The 24,616-nt window shown below is 47.3% G+C and overlaps 1 protein-coding gene across 2 annotated transcripts; it reads right to left on the reverse strand.

Annotated features, from left to right (window-relative positions):
- Nucleotides 1-1,894: 1,894 nt before the first annotated feature.
- On the reverse strand, nt 1,895-24,611 carry Zbtb49 (zinc finger and BTB domain containing 49). 2 transcript variants are annotated; one of them, XM_005068829.4, is made up of 8 exons: nt 24,466-24,611; nt 19,849-20,015; nt 16,269-17,356; nt 13,478-13,524; nt 7,219-7,292; nt 5,013-5,095; nt 4,764-4,925; nt 1,895-2,975 (listed from the first exon to the last, which is right to left on the reverse strand). In XM_005068829.4, exons 2-8 carry the CDS (start codon nt 19,998-20,000, stop codon nt 2,320-2,322), a joined length of 2,262 nt encoding a protein of 753 aa, XP_005068886.1. In that variant the 5' UTR covers nt 20,001-20,015; nt 24,466-24,611; the 3' UTR covers nt 1,895-2,319. The 2 variants fall into 2 exon arrangements, with proteins under 2 accessions (XP_005068886.1, XP_012967975.1); XM_013112521.3 differs by lacking the exon at nt 24,466-24,611 and adding an exon at nt 24,134-24,452.
- Nucleotides 24,612-24,616: the final 5 nt, after the last annotated feature.

Genomic DNA, 24,616 nt, shown 5'->3' on the forward strand with positions numbered 1-24,616 from the left:
ACACTTGATGTTGGGATGTGGGTTTGAATCAGCAAGGGTGGATTTTGAGATTGTGCCAGTCACTGGAGAAAGGAGGAGCCCTAGGAAGAAAGGTGGACATCCTGCTCAGGTCTGAGTGCCATCTGAGTTGGAGGTTGGGAATCTGTTTGTGAATTGCAATGGAGAGGTCCCTGGTCACCTGAGGAAAAAAACATCCCAGTGAATTAATAGGACGAAGGTCTGAATGACTAGAGCTCAAGGGGAAAACCAGAGGATCAATCTAGGGGGCCATATTTTTAAAAGAAGCCTTCCAAGTGACTACTGAGTGTCCAAAGCACCAGGCGCAGCTCGGAACATTCCATAGGCTTACATCCCTGCAAGGAAACCAAAGGCTTGCACACGTGACTCACCACTTCCTGGAGTGATGTTGCAGGGGCAGGGGGCAGGGAGGGGTGGCAGCTGAACTGAGAATGGTCAACAGGTGTAGACACAGGGCAGTGGGAGTTAGAAAGAAGTTTCTGTTTGCTTCTGTGGTCTCAGAACTATAAGGAACAAGGAGACAGGCCTGATGAAGGGATAGGTGCGAGAGCCCAAGGAGCTGAAGGAGATTCCCTCGAAGGACAGCACATGATGGCTACGAGATGGGTGAGGGCTCAGTGGAAGTGTCGTCCAGAAACCAAAGGACCACTTCTTACCATCTGGATACGCAGAGGGCAGAGACGGATTGTCCCGCCAGTGTGATGGATGAGCTGGCGGGGGAGCTGTGCCATGAGGATTATGGCATGTAGCCTGGCTAAGAGGGATCTGCAAGGATGAGATGAGGGATCAAGGGACAATATGACCCACAGAGGGGAAGAGCTACTGGAACCAGGCGCTGTCGAGGCAGTGGGAGATGGGGGAACAGGGAAGGATGTAAAGGGCTAACGTTCACCAGCAACCACACATGCCAACCAAGTTCAACCCAGGCACACGTTGATTCAAGGCAGCCACACTTAGGCACGCCAGTGGACAGGATGCTCAACCCTCATGAAGCTGTCTCTGTCTGCTGTGCCACCCTCGGGGGACCATAGTGTAGCGAGAGGCTAGGAAACTGGGAGGGGAACCTGATGTCACTCACGGCTGACAGTTCTCTGGGCCTGGTTATTCGCTGTGGAATTCTCCTGTTTCTCCCAGGTTCTCTTGTCAGCCACACTGCTTTTCTGAGTTAGAGTTGCTAAAGGGTGCTCTCAAGGACTCCAATAGGTGACCCGCAGTGTGCTCCAAGGCAGGTGTTCTCATGTTTGCCTCAACATCCCAGAGACAGTACCATGGACACGTCAAATCATCATAGAGGCCCTCAGGCCTGAGCGACCAAGTAAACTCAGGGCTAAGGAACTCAATTAATGATGGAAGCTGATGAGAACTGCCAAGTGGGGACTAGACAACTTCATGTCCATAAAGGGCTCATCTCACTCCAAAGCAAGCCAGCCAAGAGATGGTCCTGGGCAGCCAAGAGTTGGCTAAGGTCTACCCAGAAGTGGCTGCCAGGAGTTGGGATGTTCAGAGGACGCAGGCCCCCACACTAGGCTGGTGACTCAGGGATTAATAATTAAGCCTTAAATTAGCCACTGACTTACACAGCCAAGTCAGTGATATTTGTTTCTGGATGGTGCTGAGGCTCAAACCCAGGATCTTCTGCATTGATATATATTTTTATAGTGCTAAGGTCTGTAGATGAATAAAAATGCTTCAGAACTGGGCATGGTGGCACACATCTTTAATTCCAGCACTTGAGAGGCAGACAGAGGTGGTTTTCTGTGAGTTCAAGGTCAGCCTGGTCTACTTAGACAGTTTGAGGTTAGTTAGGGCTACAAGGTGAGACCCTACATTAAAAAAATAAAGTCCTGGGAAAAATTACGAAACATAAAACATTATATAGAAAAGCAAGCTCATTTATTCAAATTATATTACAAGTTCCATATACAAATAGAATCTATATAAATATTTAAAAATAGAAGATACTAAAAATTTCTCTTATAAAAATAAAATCTATATTTTTATGTATACACATGACATTTAACAGGACCAAAATATACAGTGACTGATGCAAGGTACATTGCCACACTCACGTACATCGGCTGTTCTCAAACTCTAGGGCCTAGGCTGCTGTGGAGACTGCCCCACTCTATCTGCCTCTCTGGGACAGCAGGGAGCAAGCAGGCCTTTCTTCCAACTCTTGGACCGATGGATAGAGCTCCCAGCAACCACTGGGAGGGAAATCATTTATCCATTCTCCAGAGCTGAAGGGGAGCCGGCCTAGGCAGGCAGGGTGCTTCTCTCTTCAGGGTATGAGACGGCCCATCACTGCTCTAACTCATGCTCATTCTGCAGGGTCTTCATTGCTAGCCCCCAGAGTGTCATACTAGAGAAAAACTGTCCCTCAGAGTTCCTGTAAGTCACCGAAGGTGCCCGGCTGCCCAGTGGCTCAGGGCAGTGGTTGTCCAGGGTGGCTAAGGAAGAGCGGGTCGCAGTCATGCCACCAGCCTGTGACTGCTCAGCACCTGCTGAGGTGTCTACATCTGAGTAAGCATAGGCATGTGGCTGGCTCTGCAGCTCCTGGGGCTTGGCCAGCTTAGCAGGGTCCAGGCCCAGTCTGTCCTGGTCACTCATGCTAGGAGGGTGGAACATGGAGCGTAATTTACAGTAGGAGCCAGTACAGTGACCTTCAAATGTTGCCACAGAACTTTCCACTGGGTGAACCGGGAGCTTGACAGACGCGTCCTGGGAGAAGGAGTCAGAGCTCTGAGACCTATCCAGGTCAGAGGTCTCGATGCTCTGGCTCAGCTCATCCAGCACAGCTGGGCTCCTGGCATCAGCTCTGCCGTGCATCTTCTTGTGCCGCCGCAGCACCGCGGAGCGTGTGAAGCACTTGCTGCAGATCTCACAGCTATAAGGCTTTTCCCCGGTGTGAGTGCGGACGTGCCTGCGCAGGTCTCCTGAGCCCCCAAAGCACTTCCCTGAAGAGAGAAAGGGGTGCTTTAGAAGTGGAAGGACCCCTTCCTTCTGGACAACTGATCTAAGGGTGGTCCCTGGCACCTTCACTTTGGATGAGGTCCCTCTCTGATGGCCCTTGCAGTTTGAGAACCGGCACAAGTCCTCTGGGGTCTCCGGTGCTAGCCAATGATCTCTCCCACACTGGCTGAAATACAGCCCTCCTCAGCAGCGTCACTTCTGTGCAATGTGACTGTCATCTGAGCCTGCAGTGTCCCTTAATGCTCCCCAACTGATGATGCTATTTGGGAGGATGTGGAGTCTTTAAGTGATGGGGACCAGCTGGTTAAAAGGAATCATTAGGGCTAGACCTTTAAAGGAAACCTTAAGCCCAAACTAATCTTTTCTCCCTAGTTTCTATCAGGAACAGTGGTGGTTGGTAGCAGTCAGATAGGAGGAACTATTACTACAGCAGTGCAACATGGCCAGCCTAGGACCTAGGAATAGCCCGTTTCTGATGCCTGTGCTTGTACCAAAGATGTGCACACACCTGTCCTTCAGCCTGCTTCCTTGTGAGAAGCAGGGACTCAGTAGGTAGCTGCAAAGGCCCTGATGTGTTAAGAACTCCCTCAAAGGAAACACCCCCCACGCTGGGAATACCGGGAACTTCTCACTTTACTGAATGCCACCGTCTATGACTTCTCAGCTATATAGGCCTTATTAAGCAACAAGGGCAAGTGGAGTGCGGATGCAATAAAGAATGCCTCTGAACAATCAAACTAGATAGGACTCTCCAGGCAAGAAAACTGACTCCATATAAAACCTGAATGAACACCCACTAACAGCTCACTGCCTTGGCCCACCAGGTTTTGCCCAGGTTCAGAGTTTGCACATTAACATCACAGTTTTATGTGTTGTCCTGGTAACATGCCTGTGGCAGTCTACAGCTTGGTCGTTTCCTGGCTCTTCCTTCACTACTGTGTGCCCTAGCTGCTTTCTGTTCCCTACCATCTCTGGCCATAATGTAGACGCTTTGCTGCTTATTGTACCATTATCGCGACTCTCACCTGGGACACTGGGAGTGTGGCACCATCTGTAGGGTCCCTAGTATGTATAAACTTTAGTCATATGGAGTTACTATGAAGAGGAGTGAAACCTGACTTCACAGTTAGCAGGACAGTATGGAGTTCACTACATCTGTCAAACAGAGAAGGGAATGAGGTCCTGGCTCCATTCCAAAGTTCTATGCTGTCAGATGCCCTCAGCAGAACCTAATCCAGGTGCGCTCCAAGGCCTTCTAAAGTGCTCTGCACAGCTCCGTCAGCTCTGTCAAGTAGACACATGTAACGAGTACAGGCACATGTAATCCTCATGTGCCTGGGGGTGCATGACTCTTGATTCCATGGTAGCAGTGGTCACAAGCTACAGGTGCCAACCTCTTGGTCTTCATGTGTGCACCAAGGCACCTGAGTTGGAGAGCTCCACTTTCCCTCGCTAGGCCTGGGCAGGCCCTTTGCTTTCTAATCCGTGACTCCAAGAAGCATGCCCTTTGTTCCCAAGTGTGCTCCAGCACTCCACCCCTTCCCATCGGGACTGCAGCTCTTGGTGACGGGGCTTTGAGATGCTTTGCATCTGGACCATTAGGGTCAGTTGCTGATTACCTCAAAGATGCAGTGGTCGGGATATGGCATCATTCCTGTGAGGAGGCAAAGGAACGACCACTTTCACTCACTCTATGAGAAAATAATGACTGTGGGCAACTCCACCTCGAATAGGATGAGGTTAGCTTGCCAGCTGGCCAGCGTCAAACTCACCACAGGCTGGGCAGCTGTAGGGCCGCTCGCCCGTGTGCCTCACACGGTGCTTCACCAACTTTCTCTGCATGTTGAAGGATTTCCCACACTCATCACAGGTGAACACCTTATCAGCCGTGTGTGTCTTTTTGTGCTCCTTCAAATTGCTGAAATTGCTGAACCCTAGACAGACCACAGCAGGGGTTAGGCTGACACAGGAACCTGGAGCAGTGACCCTGGGAGCACAGGGAGTCGCTCACTCAGCAATACCTCGGCCGCATGTGTCACACAAGTGTGGCTTCTCTCCAGAGTGAATGATGATGTGGCGCTGGACATCACCAGAGGCCGCAAACCTGCAAAGAAGTGCGAAGTCCTATTAGGAGACTAGTGCCACTCATGAGACCCTGATAACTGGGGCCATTCAGAGGAGACAGGTTGCCCCACCTGTTTTAAATAGGGTGGGGTGTGGCCTGCTTTGTGTGGAAAACATTTTATTTCTCTCTGTCTAGGAGAAGCAGAAAACGACGCCAGTGCTTTGGCTTTAAGACCCTTCCTGCTTGCTTCATCACACTCTTTCCACTTCAACAGCACAAGGCAGAGTAAGTAAGACAGAGTCTCGTGATTCATTTTCTCTTAACCTTAAAAAAATTGCATTTATTTACTTAGTGCATGTATGTACACTGCAGAGACAACTTGGGAGAGTTAGCTCTTCTTCTACATAGGCTCTCAGGAACTAACTCAGGCCACCAGGCTTGGTTACCTTTACTTTCTGTGCCATCTCACTGGTGCATCTCAGTTCAGAGAACGTGAAGCCCTGTGGTGCTAACTCCTGCTGAGATTACTGCACTTGTAGGAAACACTCCATGTGGTGTGCCAGCCAAGACTCACGCTGGAGAGCAGAGGTGAGCTCTGCATGGTCTTGGCAATGAAGCCAGCTCTGCTCAGTCTAGTGTAAGATGCACTAGTTGAGCCGGGACAGTTTGGTCCTCCTTTACCCATCCTAGAAAAGGATTTCACTCACCTCTGGCCCACACTGGAGACCCCTACACATCCATCCTAACTAAGGCTGAGGGGCAGAGATGGGGATGAAGAAGGAACCAGTGTTCACGGAGCAACTACTCAAAATACAGGGCATGTTTGGTGTCTGACAATTGGTACCTTCCATAATTGCCTCCACATACCAGGAGGCCCTTTTACTCTACCTTCTGGATGGAAAACGCAGTGAGTGCAGAGATGCTCATGAACTTGGGTAAGCAACAAGTACCTCTCATCCATGTGGAGATGAGGAGATCTATACTCTCTCCTGACTGGCAGGTGGGTTGTTCCAAGGAAGGTGAGGTACAAAAAAGATCTTACATGGATTCCCAAGATCCTAATTTTCAACACTGCAAAATGTACTCAGGAGACCATGGAAAGTGACAGACAGCATGTGAGGCAGGTCTGTCTGTGTTGCTGGGCACCTTCCATGACCAGATGTTACCACCCAGAACTTGGCTTTATGTTCAGGTCATTGCAAAAGAAAGGAGCTGTGGTCAGCATGGCAGCTTTCACTTTGTTCCATTTCCCAATGCAGAGGCAGATACGTTCCCAAAACCCACTTGAGGGTTGATTCTCCCTCTGCTATGCTCATAGAGTGTGCTATGGAATGTGCTAGAGAACTCTGACTTCTGAATGATCCTGTGTTCTTCTTTAACCTTCCAGACATTGCAAGGAGGACTTGTGAAGGGCAGAGAATCTGGGCTACTGGCGTTTATGTTCCCCTCGCAGCACTGAGCAGATGGTGTGAGTAACGGATGCTGGATGAGTGAGTAACGAAATGATGGAATGCAGACATGGATCAATGTGATGCCTGCGGCTTGTGAGGCTTCTGGCGGAGGCCTGCAGATCTAGCACAGTGGCAGGATGGTGGAGTAAGAAGCTCCTGGACTATGACCAGGCAAGGGGATGGAGGGCTGAGGCTGTGGTCTGTGCACACAGGAGGGATGGACAAGATCCTCGCTTACCCTATGCCCTAGGAAGGAATCACTGCACAGGTGTCAACCCACCAAAAGAAGCCGATTCTCTGCTGCCATGCCAACACTCAGCTTTCAGGTCAAAACTCACCTGCCAAGGCTGAGAGTCATCTGTCCTGAAGCCAACAGCCTGGTTTGATATCACAGATTAGGTACCCTCTGTTGCCTTATCTCAGGATGTGTAGTCACTCAGGCTGCAGGCTCTGTTTCCCCTGACTAGACAGTCTCCTCCTTGGGGACATTTTTAGAATGAACATTTTGGCATAAACTAATCTATTTTTCTGTAAAGCCACTTTCCTTCCTGGGCCCCAGCCTAGATTTTCTTACTCTCCATGAACTTTTCTTCTTATTCTCTCATGTGTCACCGAGTGGTTGCACTTGTGCTCTCCCATGGCTATGTGAGCCCTGGTGGCCAGTGACAAAGACACCTGGACCATTCACAGTTCCTCAAGCCCAGTACTAACCTCTTTCCACAGATTTCACAGATGTACGGCTTCTCCCCAGAGTGCCGGCGTAAGTGAGTCTGAAGGTTGCCTGCCTACGAGAGGACAAGAAACACACCAATAATGAGGACCAAAAGAGTTATGGAAGCTCAAAGGGGAACTGACAGATTACTTGACCCTACCACACTTCCAGTACAGGGCAGACAGGAAGCTGTGTACAAAGTCAAGGGCAGCCACCGACTGCAAAAGGAACCCCAGCTGAGGCCTCACACTGATGTCCACTCTGTGATGCCTCCCTTATAAAAGGGCAGGCCACCCTGGGGAGGAATTTGGGTTCCCAGGCCTAACTTTAAGCAGACCTTGATATAGTTAATTTGGAGTACCCACATGCAGGGTCATATGGAGAATTAAGCACTTGTGGGGATTACTTCAGTGCTCGCGACTGCTTTATAAAACGAATTAATTTGTTCAAAAGAAGCAAAAGACATTTCCAGAAAGTGTGCCCTCTGGCAGTAAGGTTGATTCTGCCTGGCCAGCTTTTCACTTTTACCCTCTGTGCAAGAGTGTATCTCAGGAGAAGCACAGCAGCATCTTTGCATCCCTAGTTTGTGAAGCTAGCAGGGTTTTCTACATAGACTTCCACACACGCATCAGTATGAAATCAGAGAATTACCTAATACAGTGAAAACAAAGCTGCAAATGCTTCCCATGTTACTAATGCCACCTGGAAATGTCTCAAATTTGGGCTGAGAGGCAATGCCTTCCTTCACTCTACCTGAATAGCTCACACTGTTGGAGTGTCCTCCTGCCAAACAAGCCCACAGTCACAAACAAAGATGCAATACACAACAGAACCAAAATGGAGAGTAAGCAACAGCGAGCTGATAAGCAAACTCTTTACCTCCGCAAGCTGCCTTAAGCAAAATATGGAGACAGTTTGGGTTATAGTCCATCTGTGCGGCAAAGCCCACAAATACAAAAAGATGCTGCCTGTGGAATTGGATCCGGGAGGCCTCAGTTAGAAACTACATTCAAGATTGTGATTAACACAGCTGAGAGAAAACTGGGACTTTCGATAACCAGAGGGATTTTGGCAGAATGTTGGTAAACAGCCTGCTTTATAGTGACTATTAATAATAAAACCACAGAAAATGTCAACAGCAAAATCCACATGCTGAATTTCTAACTAGGCTTTTATAACCACTGGGTATTCTGTTTTCTAGTTGAGAAACTGAGATCTGGGGACCAGAACAGCTGCCCAGGGCCATGACTGGGCTGGTTAGTACTAGTCTTGTGGGGTGGAGTTCTTCTCTGCTTTTGCAAATCACAAGAAACTGATATGTCTTGAAGAGTCAACACGACAGCCATTCTGCCACCGGGGATACCAGTCCTTAGAGAGTTGAATTTCAAGTACTAATTGCTTTAGTCACATCCAAATTTTAGAAAAACCAGTGTCATACACCAACACAACAATCTCAATAGTACCACCTGCTCTACTGCCAGGAGGAACCCTCTGTAGCATTCGAGGTGCAATAAATATGCATTCTGACAAGACACAGTCTGAGCCATTTATAGCAAGGATGCCCTCCTCCCAGCGGTGCCACTTATTTCAAAGCAAACTCAACGCTCTTCCAATGTGCAGTGTGACAAGCAGCAGTCGATGGATGAGGTAGTACAGGCCTGAATACCAGCACTCAGGAGGCTGAGGTGGGAAGACTACCATGTTTGAGGTAAGCCAGGGAGACCAGCTAGTACCAGGACAGCCAGGACTACATATGGGGAGACTATCTCAAAAAGCCAAAATAAGACAAACAACAAAAGAAAGCAAAAAACTCAACGTGTCTTTATCATTTCACATGAAAATACATAATGAAAGTCAGTATCTTTCCATATATAGTAGCACTATGGGGGTGACAAACTGTATAAACACAGATAAAATAGAACTAATGGAATGTTTTGCACAAAAAAAATCCCAACAACCAAACTGTAGTGTATGTAGGTAATTTGCACAGATGACCCAGGAGTCCTGGCTATGTTTTTTAGGCATCAATCCACACTTTTTATTTTTAGTAGACTGTACCCATGAGTATTACTGGTATCCGAAGTACCCAGACGTCTTAAAAAGTATCTCCAGTTGTGTTTGCAGAAACTGTGCCAACCAATAATAATAATGTTACAAACATTACAAAGTGCTTAACTCAAGGCTTATAGAGCTGCATTGCATTTTACAGAGCAGTCAGCCGAATCCCTGAGAGGCCTTGGGTCACAAGACTGGGACAGCTAATTCACCTGGGTTTTGAGGTTGCTGCTGGTCTCCTGATACCTGGTCTCACTATGTAGCTCTGGATAGATTGGAATTCAATACATAGACCACGTTGGCCTTGAAATAACTGAGCTCTGTCTGCCTCTGCCTTCTGAGTGCTGGGATTAAAGGCATGCATCACCACACTTGACCCAATTCAGGTTTATCTGCTGACTTCAAAACCTGTGCTAATAAAACTCTGCTGAAGATACAAAAAAGAATATTGTTTCTAATTACTTTTAAGTTAGGACAGAGTATTTAAGAGAAAAATCCCACCAGAAAAAAAGAAGCAACTCGTGGGCCTATGAGGAGGCTCAGCAGGTAAAGACACTTGCCTCCAAGTCTAATGTACTTAATTCAATCCCCAGGACCCACATTCATGGTGGACTGAGAACTGACTCCCAAGAGGTGTCTTCTGACATCCATACACACACTGTGGTACAAGTGCCCCAGCATATAAATGCATTACTATAAAGTACCATCTTTGGATCTTATAATAAACTTTCTGAGGTCAACTCAAACCTCAGTATTCACCCATAAAGAAACCTTTCCTGTAGATGGTAGCTGAGGAAGAACGAGGGAGGGCCTCACAAACTCAGACAGAAAGCAACGCAGACATTTGTCATCTAGTTGACTTCCAAGTGTTTAGGATTTCACATAGTAGTAAAATTAAAAAGACACTAAGGGCAAACACACACTTCCCTGTTAATGCTATGAAATGATGCGACTAGATCCACGGAAGCCTGGGAATCACCTGAGCCCCAGGCTAGCATTTCAGGACATGGACAAGGTGTCCCTGATTCTTGCACTCTCACCAAGAATGAGGTGTGCGGTTGCTCTGGTGGCAGCCCAGAACCCAGGACCTTGCCTCTGAACTTCCCCAGAAGGCTTCCCCGGTGCACTGCATGCAACATGGGAAGTCAGCCCCATCCAGACAGCACTGTCAGAACACATGGTCTCTTACCCAAGACTGCCCTCTGCCTCACAGAATATGGTACCAGCTGATCAAAACCTCTCTTCTTGCCTCCCTGGGAGAAAGAACAGCTCTGCTCTTCTCCAAAGTCAGCTGACTCAGCTGCTTTCCCTTTTCCTCACGGCCCCGGGTGTACTTGTGTCCTTATGCACCACCCAAGAAGCACAACTCTAAGAGAACCCGATACTATACACAGCTGAGTGCATTACCACCACAACCCTAGATGATATGATGCTGGCTGATGTGCCACAGTGCCAGCCACCTCATAAATAAAGCTATGGCCAAAGCTCTGGACAGACTAATCCTTCTAGACAGCCAATCCTTGGGAAACAGGATCAGAGATTTTTACTGGTAAATGTTTTCAAACTTTCAAATTCTCCAAAGAAAAGGTCCTTAGGAATTTAGCACTACAGCATACTCTAGCAGACCGGGCAGGGCATCCCAATCCACTGTGAGCGCCACTGTTCACTCCAGTCCTTCCCAGATGGATGTATACAGAAATGGGGGGTAGAGTGTCATCTTCTAGGTATCCCCATGCAACAGAACCAGTCCTGGCTGTCTCCAAGGCTCATCCAAGGACAGTCAAGTGCTGCCCTTAGCTTGCGCCAAATGCCATGCCTGTCAGGTGGCCATGACTACTCTCTTCTCTGTCTGCAGGATTCTGCATAACATGCCCCAAGTCTCCTTGTCCTTGACTGTCCACACAGTTATTTCTCCCTCTGAAGAACAGGCTCCTCGGGGTCTTACTTGTGTCTGTCCCATCCCAGCCCGTGGGAGGGCTAGAGACAGCTTAGCAACATGCAACTCTTGCTAATCAGGTAACCTCATTATTTCACTATGAAAATAAAACAGCATGATCCATCTGAAAACCACAGCTACAGACAGTGCTGCATTCATAAAACCTAACCAAAGCTTACACCAACCCAGAAGAAAGGGGTATCTCAGGCAGCCCCCTGGGTACAATGCAGAGGGAGAGCACAGATCAAGGCCTAAAGCATGGTTCTTAAGTATGGCTGCACATCAAAAGTCACTGATCAAAAATATAACAGAGACTCACTCAAAGCAGGACCTGGGCATTTCTGAGAGGTGGCATAGCAGCAGTGCTGTGTGGGTAAGGGTAGGGAGGGTGACAGAGATCCTGAGTGTGCGGTTGTATTCTAATTATCGGGTGCCACAGAAGGAGTCTGAGCAGGAAGAGGACTCAGACACTACACATGAAAGGTACCTAATCCTCCCAGTAGTGCCACAGATAGCACTGTAAGAATCAGAATGACGTTCAGAGAAGCATGGCAACTACTTATCACCCATGGTCATGAACAATTTTACATTTTACTTTTCTTAAGTTTTACTTGTCGTGTTGGGGGTGGGGAAGAGCATGAAAACCCACATGTGAAGACCAGAGGACAATTTGCAGTAGCTGGTTCTTTCCTCCCTCGGTGTATACTCCGGGCACTGGGAGCAGCTTGTCAAGCTTGGCAGTGACACCCCTACTTGCTAAGCTATCTCACTGGCCCCAGTCCTAGGTGGTTAGGATGAAAATGGCGGTGGAGAGGACCACAGAAGGATTGGGGTGCAGAGCCATGAGGGAGGGCACATGCTGTTCTAAGAACCTGGTCTCATCAACTCCTTACTCCTGCACACTTCTCTAGAGAAGGTACTCCTTTATCCCTGCTTAACAGACAAGGCACTGTCTCATCCGAGGTCACAGGACAGTAAATCTGACAGAGGCAGGTTCAAGTCCAGACCCTTAAGCTTCAGAGGCCAAGCTTTTCACTCCAGGTGCCCAGGTGAAAGGCAGTGAAGGTCTCCCCAAGAATGGTGATGGAGGGACACACACTCAACGCCTGTCCAAGAATGGTGATGGAGGGACACACTCAACGCCTGTCCAAGAATGGTGATGGAGGGACACACACTCAATGCCTGTCCAAGAATGGTGATGGAGGGACACACACTCAACGCCTGTCCAAGAATGGTGATGGAGGGACACACACTCAACGCCTGTCCAAGAATGGTGATGGAGGGACACACACTCAACGCCTGTCCAGAGTTGGGGGCTCCTGATGACACTTCGATATGATGCTGTCCCAAAGTCATCACTCTGGGAAGACTGGGCCAACCACGAGAAGATGCAGGGAGTCACTGAGAGGTAAGAGTGAAGTAAACAAACTAGCTGGCGCCAGGGCATGGGAAGATGGAACTGACACCCTCAAGGACCCTGGAAGAACCAGCAAGGGTGCGCAACAAAATGGCACTCACTGCTTCCATGCACCTTTCCCAATTCCTGTCACATCACAGTCTCCATGCTAGGACCAGCCCAAAGTCATTTCCTGGCTGAGCAGAATTTCATATAGCACCACTAAGGAGCTATTGCACTGAGTAAGACAGCAGTGCTGGCTGTTCCCCCTGCACAGTCCTACTTTGGAAGCCTGGGACACTGAACATGAACAGAGAGACACTCTGTTTCGGAGGGAACAGCAGCTGCTCAGAGCCAGGCTAAGAACCTGAACACTTTCTGTGGAGGGGACATCTCTGAATACCTTTGAGTCCATGCCCAACACAATCCTAGCCACAATAAAGCACAATAAATGTGAGACAACTCTACCGTGCCCAAGCTCAAAGGCTGCCATCAAAGTAGGGAATAGGAATGGCTTGGTCTATTCTTGCCCAATCCCCTGCCTATAGTGCCAGTGAGAGTAACTATTGGTCTTAGACCTAACCCAGCACACAGCGAGGCTCCAGGGAAGCTTGGTGTGGATAGCTGGAACCGTCATCAGGGCAGGACTCATCATCAGGGGAAAAAGGGAAAGGCCCTTTGAGGACTCTCACTGACATCAGCAGATCTTCTAATGCACTGGAAATGTGTGTTCTGATCCAGCCCAAAGTCTTTCAACTGCAACTACCAACACAGGTTTCTCTCCCAAGGACAAAAGTGAGTCTTATTGGTAATAACACAAGCAACGGAGTTCAGGCTTCCAATTATCAACAGTAAATAAGAGTATTCCCACCTGAGAGAAGTGTTTCCCACAAATGTTACATTCAAAAGGTTTCTCACCTAAAACAAAGCAAAACACAACAATTTGTTGTCAGTTCAAGAATTTGCACAATTATTTTTGTTTAAAATACTTGATCCCCTGTGTCTTTCCTTTCCAAGCAGCCCATTCCATCCTTCTGTGTTTTATTTTAGAACAAAGTCTCCTTCTGTAGCCCAGACTGACTTGAAATTCTCAACAATTCCTACCTCAGCATCCTGAATGCTGGGATAACATGTGAGAGCCACCACACCGGCCCACGACATTCTTCATCCCCAAAGGGGGGCACACGGCATCTCTACTTCCAAATACTTTTCCCTCACCCTGAGACTCTCCAGAAAAAGGATAAAATCAAATCTACATACCTTCATCTAAAAGTCAAATTATTCTCCAAATTCAAACCCATGAAAAAATAAAAAGACGGCCCAGTTTTCCTTCAGCACAAAACCAAATGGGACTTTTCTCTACTTGACCTCTGACTTCAAATAGAGTGGACAGCCCCTTCACACCATAGGGGCTGTGGACACTGGAGCTCAAACGGTGAGGCACAGGTGGCCTGAGGAACAGCCCTCTCCACTGCTTCCCTGCCATAGCTGAGACTGGGCTTCACAGAGGAGAGGTGTGGCCGGCTGTCCTCTCCTCTGAGTGCAGTTAAGTCTGGGACGAACAGACTGGAGCCACAGCTGTACTGGATGAAGGTCTGCTGGAAGGTGAACTTTAAGTCGGCATGAGCCTTTGGACCCCCACTCCCCCCAATTCAAGTGGTTATATTAAGACCCTCTTAAAAAATAACAACACCGAAAACAAACAAACAAACAAATAACACTTTTCTTCTACATATAGGGCCTGTGACACTGGCAATACAGCTTGCAGCTTTCTGGGCTTGTACTAAGCTTGTCTTTAGCCCTGGATGATTGTCACCATGTAAGCCTGTGTTCTGCCTTCTTTCTGTAATTACAGGGGTAACAGATAATGGTAAGTTTAAGCCCCCACAAGAGAGATGAGCTTTTTAAAGAAAGAGAAGTTATGGGTCGTAAAAGTCCAAGGTTTTAACAACCATACTCCAAATAGGTCTTGGAAGCCCCTCTCACTGTTAAAATTGAGGCTCTGCAGAGCTTTTGGCCCTATGGCCTGTGACTATCAACATACACACTTTAGAAATAAAATAGGAGGCATCCTGAAGACAGAGAAATGCAGGCTTCATTGGTTATCAGCAGGACATCATCACACACCATGTGGTCACTGGCAGCAGCTTCCATAGTACACCTTGAGGAAGGAAGTGGCATCTGCACCACTCTGAAACAGCTCTGGCCCCACAGATCCCTGGCATCTAAGGCCACGCTTCGCTACCATCTCAATGCAGCACTATGTCCGAGGAAGAGTCTCTGCCCTATGACTTTGTCACTCACAGATGTTCTCCGGAATTAGCAATTTAATTTTGTTCCTTTAAAGCTTTAACAGGCCAAGTTTCAAAAATAAACATAAAATAAAACTGATAGAATTTCTCAGGCTGTAGAAAATTCAGCAACAAAATGATTCGAGGCATGTTGTTTTCAAGCAAGACTGAGTGAGGGTTGTCTTTACCTGGTCTCATTTTGAACTACTAGCAATAAAATAATGACTGCCTTTGCATTCAAATACACTGACATCTATAAAAGGCTTTTACAGATAGTGAAGATGTCTCCACTGATGCACTGAGGTGGAAATCACCTGAGCAAACCAGAAGTCCAAGGTGCCAGGAGAACAGCATGCCAAGGAGGCATCTGGCAGCATGTAAACAGGGCAATCCGGAAGCATGCTGCTATGTGTCACTGCTCATGGCTGTGCCTTATTTGGGGAAAGGGAGGATTGAGGCAGGGTGTCACTCTGTAGCTCTGGCTTTCCTGGAACTATGCAGACTAGGCTGGCCCCAAATTCACAACAGATAGGCCTGCCTCTGCCTCTTGAGTGCTGAGATTAAAGATGCACACCATTACACCCAGCTCATGTTATGCCTTAACTGGTACTAACTTGTGATGCACTAATAATTCCATCACAGTTAACCAGGGGGAGAGTGAGGCATAGGTATTACACAGTGTGATGTGTACTATGTAATACCTTTAAAAGCTTTTTGGGAAGGCAATGGTATGAATTAAGATAATAAGATAATAAACCATTGGAAGTCCAATGTCTAAAGTAGAATTTTCGTTTCAAAGTGTCAGATGGAAAGTGGGGCTGACACAGTTCAGTGGCAGAACAGTTGTCCAGCATATGCAAGGTCAATCCTTGTACCACTAAAACAAAAACGAGCAAAGCATTCATGTTGTCAAAGTTGATTCTTATTTAAGAATTTACCACCTCCTGCCTCCCCAAATCCGAAGTTTTCAAATTAAAATTACTTCTGAGAGAAGTTTAAGAATGATTCAAATTGTTCCAGTTTACTATCTGTCTACAGTCTCCTCCGAGAAAAGAAGCATACAACTCTAGAGACAACTAAACACAGTGTGTCTGTTAGAAGTCTGAGTGCATCAAAGCAGCTGGCCGTGAGTGAGACAGCCGGAACTGCTCAGCAAAGGTAGCCATCTCTCTACAGTAGCCTGACGACACCCTGCACGGAACATAGGCACACATCACCAACAAGTGCAGCGCAGGGCAGCTAGCATCCTGGGGCCTCATTACAGACACCAGAGGCTCCAGTGAGGAGTCAAGTGTCTTACAGACAACTCCTGGCAGGGGAATGGGGCACTGCTGCTTCCTTCTCCATGCCTGCGGGCTCAGGGCAGTGTACCTGTATGAGACCGTTTGTGCAGCTCCAGATTGCTTGGGTGTTTAAAAGGCTTCCCACACATTTCACAGGCATATTGTCTCTGGGACTGGAGGGCTTGGGACGGGTCTTCCCACGTGGCCGGGGCTCCTGGAATGTCCACCTCACGGCTGCTCTCTGGACCCAGTTCTTCCCTCCCCTTTTCTTCAGGAGTTGGGCTTCTGGCTCTCTCACCGCCCTCATCTTCCTTAGCAGCAGATTCCTCCCTCCTGACCAACCCGTTATCTGACTCGGGATGCGAAGTGCGCTCAGCTGATTGCTGTGACTTGAGAAAGTTTAGTTTCTTCAGGTGCATGGCCTTCTTCAGCCTCATCTGCTTGGCAGGTGGCTGACAAAGGGCATCTGTCTCGGAGTCGGTGCCAGAGTTCCTAAGGGGTGGAGCCAGGAAGGTGGAATGCAATTGCTCAGAAGACTCCAGGACACCTGGACGGCCCTCCACAGAAGGCTGTGAGTCTGCTGCAGCAACGTCTGTGGAGGCCCCGACAGTGAGTGGCTGTTCCGTGGCAGGCACCTGGCTGGAGCAGGCAGTCTGCTTGTAGTACTGCTTGCTGTACAATGTTCTGAGTTTGTAATAGTAGCTGGGCTGTTTGCAGGGCAACTCTGGGCAGCTGCCACCTGCAGCATCCAGGGCTGGCTTTGACACTTCTCCTGTGGGACGACTGAGCCCTGCTGACGGAGCATGAGGACTCAGCTCGGCCGGAACTTTGGCATGCGGGCCTTCCACAGGGCACTCCTGCAGTGAATGGGGAGGGTAGTGCTCACTTACCGCACAGGTGCCATCCAGAGTCACACTCTGCAGGGAGAAGGTGCCAGCACAGGGCAAGCCTGGCAGCTGTGCTGCAGAGGCCGACTTCAGAAACGTGTGGCACAGATTCAGAACATTCTGTACTTGCAAACACTGCGCCGTGTCCAGCATCACCTGAATGTTGTCCTGGTTGAGGTCAAGGTGTGACGTGTACATGAAGTCCAGGATCTGCCCTATGCCGCTGACATTCTTAACATCCAGATGAAAAACATCATTCTTCTGACTGGAAGAGCTCTGAAAGAGGCTCCTGACAAAAAGGAAGAACATGTTAGCTATTTTTACATTCTGATGACATTTTCTTTTAAAGTTTATACATAAACCTTCAAAGTATGTCTATGAACACTAAGACTTTTGTAACAAATACTCTTTTTTAAAAAAAACTGTTTTGTTTTTAAGACAGAGTTTCTCTGTGTAGTCCTGGCTGTCCTGGAACTCCTGTCTAGGCGGGCTCAAACCCAGAAATCCATCTGCCTCTACTTCCCAAGTGTGGGATTAAAGATGAGCACCACCACTGCATGGCTGCCACAAGTATTTTTAATGCTTTATTTTTTAAATTATTTCACTTTTGCTTTCTTTCTTTTTTTTTTAGTTTTGGGGGTTAGTGTCTATTTTCAAGTGTGTGTGTGTGTGTGTGTGTGTGTGTGTGTGTGTGTGTGTGTACACACATGGATGTGCACACATACATAGAGGCCAGAGGTCAACCTTGGATGCTGTTCCTCTGTTTTAAGAGAATAGAGTCTCTAACTAGCACAGAGATTGCAAACAAGGCTATGCTAGCTGCCGAGTGAGCACCTGTCTCTTCTTCCTCAGCTCTGGAATTATAAGAATGCACAACCATGCCTGGATTTCTCATGTGGGTCCTGGGATCAAATTCAGATCCTCATGCAAGCACTCTATGGAAAATGATCTACACTGCTCAAAGTATAATTAACCACATGCACTGATTACACATTGACAGTATAGCGAAGGGAGGGAGGGAAGGAGGGAAGGAGGGAGGAAGGGAGGGAGGAAGACATTACATATTTCAGTGTTTCATATTGCGGAAATATTAAAATATTAAGCTACACAAAACTGGGATGTCCTATGATATTTTATTGAGGGAGAAATCACTTACGTGAGGAGCCAAGAACCGAGAAGCAACGGTGCGCATGCTGCTCTCCGGAACACAACCAGAACCCAAAGAGAGAGCGCCTCCTTCCCCCTGGCTCTTTTATCCCCCATACGTTCTACGTACCTGTGACCACGCTCAAACGGTTAGCGCTATGGGTACGTAAGATCTCTCCCTACAGTTTCATGTTTAATCTGACATGATACATTTGGCACCATAAAACACATATACAAATATCTATATATCTAAGTGCCTGCAAAACTTCTAAAGATATAGACAGCCATAATAACCAACCCTCAGTATATACTCACTATGCAACCTGTAATTTGGCTGCTAAGATTTTTATTTTGGTTAAGTTTTTAATTTTTTGAAACAGGTTCTTACTATGGAGAATTAGCTGACCTGGGAATTGTCATGTAGACAAGGCTGGTCTAGAACTCACAAAGATCCACCTGCCTCTGCTTCCCCAGTGCTTGGTATGCCACCATGCCCTTCTGCTGCTCAGTTTTGCAGAGACTCAATGGTCCATAAACCAGCAGAAGGACATGCACCTGGACTTAATGAAGAAAAAGGCATAGGGCCCAGGCTCCTTGTTCTGGTGTGGGTGGAGTTCATAAGTGAGGGAACAGTAAGGAGCACAACTTCAGAAGATGACTCAGGTAAACTGTCTCACCAACCTGCTGCAGACATTGTGTTAACAGTCACTTGTTTCCCCAACAGTCTTCGGTTTTTATACCAGTTCAGAACAGCCAACATATCATACCTGCAAGAGCTAACTGTCCTGGAAGACAGAAGAAACCAAGGACAGCAGAGTCCGAGGGTCTGGGACTCCCAACCTTACTAAACAGAGTCATTACAGTGTATGGAACAGTACACATAAGAACCAAGGCTTAATGCCATGACTCAGGGCTATCAGGGCAAGAGCAGGTCACTTTCCACACACTGCTGACCAGAGCAGGTAAATGTGGACCAAATATGAGCATGGTGTCTAAAGAGAGAGACTTGCTAACCAGAACTCACTTCTATAGAACAGGCAATTGTACACGGTTAGCTACACTGAAACACAACTGCTTGGTGTTAGTATATGTAAGTAAATCAGGCAAGCCAAAATAAAGGCAGGGATAACTAAGGTGAAGTGAAACTAAAGATTTTCTAACAACATTCAAATGAGACAAAAACTGAACCGCTTTAATTTAGGAAGGGAGGGAGGAAGGTAAGCAGGGAGGGACTAAGGAGGGGAAAGCATACAGAACAGTCCCCATGCTCATCTCCTTCTCTTTCTCCAGACACAATCTATGAGGCCCTGGCTGGCCTGGAACTCTATCCTCTTGCTAAAGCCTCCATGTGCTGGGACAGCCAGCATTCTCCACTCATTTATTGGAAAAGGAAGTGAAATACAGAGAAAATACTGACAATCATCCCCAATATACTCTAGCAAGAGTCTCTTTTCCTGTGTGGTTACTCTAAATACAAAATTGATAGTAATTAAAGAAAGAAGAAAACCTAAAAGTTCTTATTTTGTTTAAACTCCAAGGACAAAGACAGAAAAATCCCTGAGAAAGTAAAATGTGGCCACAGTGCTTTCCTGCCAAGTTCTCCAGGCAGGGGAGGACACGGTGTGCGGTACTCACCTGAAATACTGGCTGAAGGCTGCCAGCACATTCTTGTGTGCTTTGAAGCAGACTCCCCTCACCACCAGCATGCAGTCACAAAGCAGGCCTTGGATCCGCTGCTCTCGCAGCTGCTGGAGGAGGTGGCAGCTGTGAATAGCAACAGGGTCCATACTAGACCATGAGACCTACAGCAGAGAACAAGGTAAGAGCCTCTCAAGGACACCATTGGGACAAAAGTGCCACAAATGCACAAACTGCTCGTGATGTCTCAAGGCTACAGCTTAAAGCACACACCTACCTACCCACTGAACTGTTTTGGCAGCAGTTAACCCAGAGTTGTTCAGCCCACCTCTCTGTAATAAGGAAATGTCTCTCCTTACTGATCCATTCATTATGGAAGCCATTAGCTATGTGATACCCAAAGCACATGAGTCTGCTAGTCTAGAATGTGGCTGTGATAAGAGTGTATGCATTTCTTTTATGCCAACTATGAATATGCAAAATTAAAAATAAAAAACATTGCATATACACAAACAAGCATAAAGAAAAAAAGTCAACCAGCTAAGATCAAACCCATACTTATTAAACACCTTGTGATAATTAATCTATACCTTCAAAAAACTTGATGGGAGTGAGAATCCCGGGGATGCACCCACCTTGGTGCTTGACAGCACTTCCAGAAATGCATAAAAGAGCAGGGAAGACCCACCCTAAAGGTAGGTGACATCATCCTATAGACTAGGGTTCCAGACTGAATACAAAAGTGAAAGCAGTCAACCAGTAGCATGCCATCTCCCTGTTCCTTGTCTGCAGATGTAATGTGACCAACTGTTGCTCCTGCCACCAAGCCTCCCTCCAAGATTGACTGCATCCTCAGATCATGAACCAAAATAAACCCTTCTTTAAGTTGCTAGTATCAGATACTTTGTTATAGCAACAAATACACACTTATACATATGTCAGTGAATTCAAAGCTTGAGAAAATCAGGAGCCTATTTCGGGAGGTAAGATACAAGTTAAAATAACTATCATTACCAGACAGGGAGAAAAGCAGTGTCACAAAACATATCTGTTTAGATATGCCTCTCACAGACGGAGGAAGAAGAGAATGGGGTGTGCAGGTTACTAGGATCTGTGACCAGCAGCTGTGGGGACCTCCAGGGCAGGAACTTGCTGGGCTTCAGAGTACAGCATACCAGAGAGGCAGAAGACAGATGACAATGAGCTTCATGCCTTATGACAAGCGACTCTGGGAAGGAGACAAGAAGCTCCTGTGTGGACACAGGACATCTGGTCACCCTCTACCTAACTATTAAATGACTACTATGCACTATGTTCTAGGGCAATAAAAGTGAGTACAGCACACCAGGTGTCCTGGAAGCTTCAATTCTAGTGAGGGCAGTGCAGAGTTAATGGACCAATTACAGCTAGACTTGGGGACTGCTGAATCAGGTACAGCCTCTGGCATCCAAACACAGTGGGAGGGGAATGGGCAGACACTGAGAATCTAAATGACAATCTAGTGCACTAAACCATAGAGGACAAAACGGCCTTGTGCACACAGTTAAGCACTGGAGAAGCTAGGAATGTTAACACACAGCTTACCCGTCAATGGGATGAGGTGGTGAGCTACTTTCCTGGCGTGTGGGGGAAATGTAATCTACAACCTGGTAACCCATTGCTACCTGTTGAGCCAGGCCCTGCCTGCATCTTCCAGAATTTATGTTTTACTTATCCCAGACCCCTTTCCCTTAAAACTTTGAGCATTATTTCTAGGCCATAAAACTCATCCTTGTGAGAAATGCCATTTGTATGGTGACTTGTATGAATCTTAGGGCCAGGACAATCCTGACACCCACAGTCATTATGTTTACCTCAGTCATTCTCCCTAGATCCTAAATCTTGAGCAATATTTCTGAGTCAACAGTACCCATCCTTGTGAAAGAAGCCAGATGTACTTTGTAAAGAATCTCAATGTACCAGTTGGTGATGGCACACGCCTTTAATCCCAGCATTCAGGAGGCAGAGGCAGGTGTGTCTCTGTGAGTTCAAGGGCAGCCAGGCTGTTACACAGAGAAGCCCCATCTTGAAAAATAAAAAACAAAAAACAAAACACAAAAGAAAGAAGGGAAATAAGGAAGGATGGAAGGAAAGAAGAAAGAAAGAAAGGAAGGAAGAAAGAAAGAAAAAATCTCAACATATACATGTCTTAAAATTGTTGTGCACTTGGGACTGAGTTGTTATCAGAAAACCTTTTTCCCCAAAAACTGTGCTGTAATTAAATACAGCTAAATTACAATGATCTGGGTCAGACTTGAGAAGTCCTGGTTCAGCATCAGCTACAAAAAAAAAAAAAAAATCAGGCTGATCTGAGTTCCCCTCACCCTTTTTATGGAATAATCTTTTTGTACACTGTGAAGATGTGTCTTTGAGAAGGCACCTTCTGATTGGTTTAATAAAGAGCTGAGTGACTAGGCAGAAGAGCTGGACAGAAAGAACTTAGGGAAAAAGAAAAGGAGGGGTGCCAGCCAGACACAGAGGAAGCAGGACATGCAGGAGGAAAGGTAAAAAGCCACGAGCCATGTGATAACATGTAGATTAATAGAAATGGGTTACTTTAAGTTAGAAGAGCTAAGGCCAAGCTTTCATAATTAATAAGTCTCCTATGTCATTTTTTTGTGACCCAAAGAAAAATATATGTACACAACCTGATTGTTTTCCTCTGCCTGCCGTAAAGACCCTCCCACACTAAGGATCAAATAAGTCATGGGTTTTCTTCATTTAATATTTAGGGCAAAAACACTGCAGACAAAGTCACACCCACAAAGCCAAACTCAAGAGTTTCTTTTAACAGTGCCCCTGAGCCCTGACGTAATTTGGATATGACATACTTCCAAAGATGACAAGATTTAGGGTTTAGTCCTCAGTGCAGCAGAATTAAAATGTGATGTGGGCTGGATGATGAGGGTGTGAATTTCCTCAATGGGTTGATCCACTGACAAGCTCACAGCAGAAGGGACTACTGAGGGGAGCAATCGAGCTGGCAGAAGCAAAGGTCTTTATGAGGTAAAGACATGGCCCACATCTGCTTCACTGATCACTATAGCACTGACACCATAAGTGTCTTGGGCTTCATAGGTGCTCAGCGTGTAGTTTGGGGACAGAGTGACCCCGGGGAACTAGAGGATTATAGAGTTCCGTCTAGTTCAGGGAGCTAAAATCTAAATCAAGAACACAGCAGTAGAAAGATGAATGTGAAAGACATCAAACGATGGAAATACCAGGGGGGGAAGGCTAGGAGAAGCACAAAATAAAAAAAGCTTGGATGTGAATGAGGAGCTTCTCAAGGGAAAAGAAACCTTAATAGGATTTTAACCCAGAGGAGGCAGGTTCTCACAGCAAAGGCCTTCTACTTGGTGGGGTGATTCTGCCAGTAGTTAACACCAGCAGATGATTTGTGGGAGGTTTTCCGTGGGGCTGTTTATATCAAGCTTAGAGGGGATCCTCAGGAGTTGATAACTATTGTGCTTATCTTTATTTCTTTTTCTGTATGAATGTGCACATATATGTGCATGTTTTGTGTACACACAGGTGCATACGTGTGGAGGCCAAAAGCCAACCTTAGGCATTGTTCCTCAGGAGCTGTCCAATTGTTTCCTGAGACAGGGTCTTGTACTGAGATGAGGGGCTTACTGATTCCACCTATTTCCACCTCTCCAATGCTAGGATTACAAGGGCATGCCACCAAAACGGGCTCTGTATGAATTCCACTGATTCTCCAGAACCTCAGAATTTGGTTTCCTGGAGAGATCAGACCTTTAATAAGGCAAGTGTGTTAAAAAAAAAGAGCCCATTAGGAGCAGCCCTGTTCCAATCTGACTGATGTCCTTACATAAGGAGATGCGGATACAAGCAGAAATGCTAGCGGTGTGAAGGCACAGAGCAAAGCTCTCGGGAGGCTACAGCAAGAGGGTGACCACCTATAAGCCAGGATGGCACTCTACAGCAAGCCGACCTGATGACACCACGTTCCTGACCCTCCATCCTCCATAACTATGAAAAAGTAAATCTCTCTCATTGGAACCACGTCAGCTGTTGTACCCTGCTATGGCAGCCACAATAAACGAGGGAAAACCTCCCTGTCACCAACAAATGCCCAACCCAGGGCTGTTTCTCACAATACTGTTCATAGCCTGTTTTTAATTCCACGCACTTATTTAAGCAACAAACAGTGACCACTATCGTATATTAGATGCTGTCTTAACGGGCTAGAACAGCTAATGTTCAGTGAGCACTTACTAACCTGCAGATTACCGGCTCAGCACTTGACCTGCACCGACGCATTTATTAGTCCTACAAGGTCCCGACACCAAGGCACAGATGGCCGCGTGGTGATTGAGGTGGGGCGCGGCTGAGGCCGGGCCATAAGCGCCTCTCTTTTCTTGGAGTGACGCAGGCACCAAGAGCCTCGCAGACCGCAGCAAGGGTGACTGCAGGAAGGAGGCCCGGCTCCCATGCCGGGAGTCTAGCTTTGTGCTCGGCCGGGCCGGCCACACCGAGCTGTCAGCAGGCTCGCGCGCACCCAGCCGCGCAGACCCGCAGCTCGCGCGAGGCCGGAGTCCCAGGTCGCCTTACCCTCGGAGGCCGCTCCCGCCTGGCCGCCTCCTCGTTACTCGTCCCCGTCAGACCCTCGGCGTCAACAGTAGGTCTCCAGCAGCCACGGAACCATTCCGACAACGCCCCCTCTGCAGCTCATCGGCGGCTTCCGGCGCCGTCATTTCCGTCC

The sequence above is a fragment of the Mesocricetus auratus genome, unplaced genomic scaffold, assembly GCF_017639785.1.
Source record: "Mesocricetus auratus isolate SY011 unplaced genomic scaffold, BCM_Maur_2.0 Super-Scaffold_100006, whole genome shotgun sequence".
In the NCBI taxonomy this organism is placed as follows: Eukaryota; Metazoa; Chordata; class Mammalia; order Rodentia; family Cricetidae; genus Mesocricetus; species Mesocricetus auratus.

Excerpts from the sequence above, each read along its gene's own strand:
- Zbtb49 (XM_005068829.4), bottom strand. The coding sequence starts at position 20,000 with ATGGACCCTGTTGCTATTCACAGCTGCCACCTCCTCCAGCAGCTGCGA. Across the intron at positions 13,525-16,268 it reads GCACAAACGGTCTCATACAG|GTGAGAAACCTTTTGAATGT; the intron begins GTACACTGCCCT and ends GCTTTGTTTTAG. Across the intron at positions 7,293-13,477 it reads GTGGGAAACACTTCTCTCAG|GCAGGCAACCTTCAGACTCA; the intron begins GTGGGAATACTC and ends GTCCTCTCGTAG.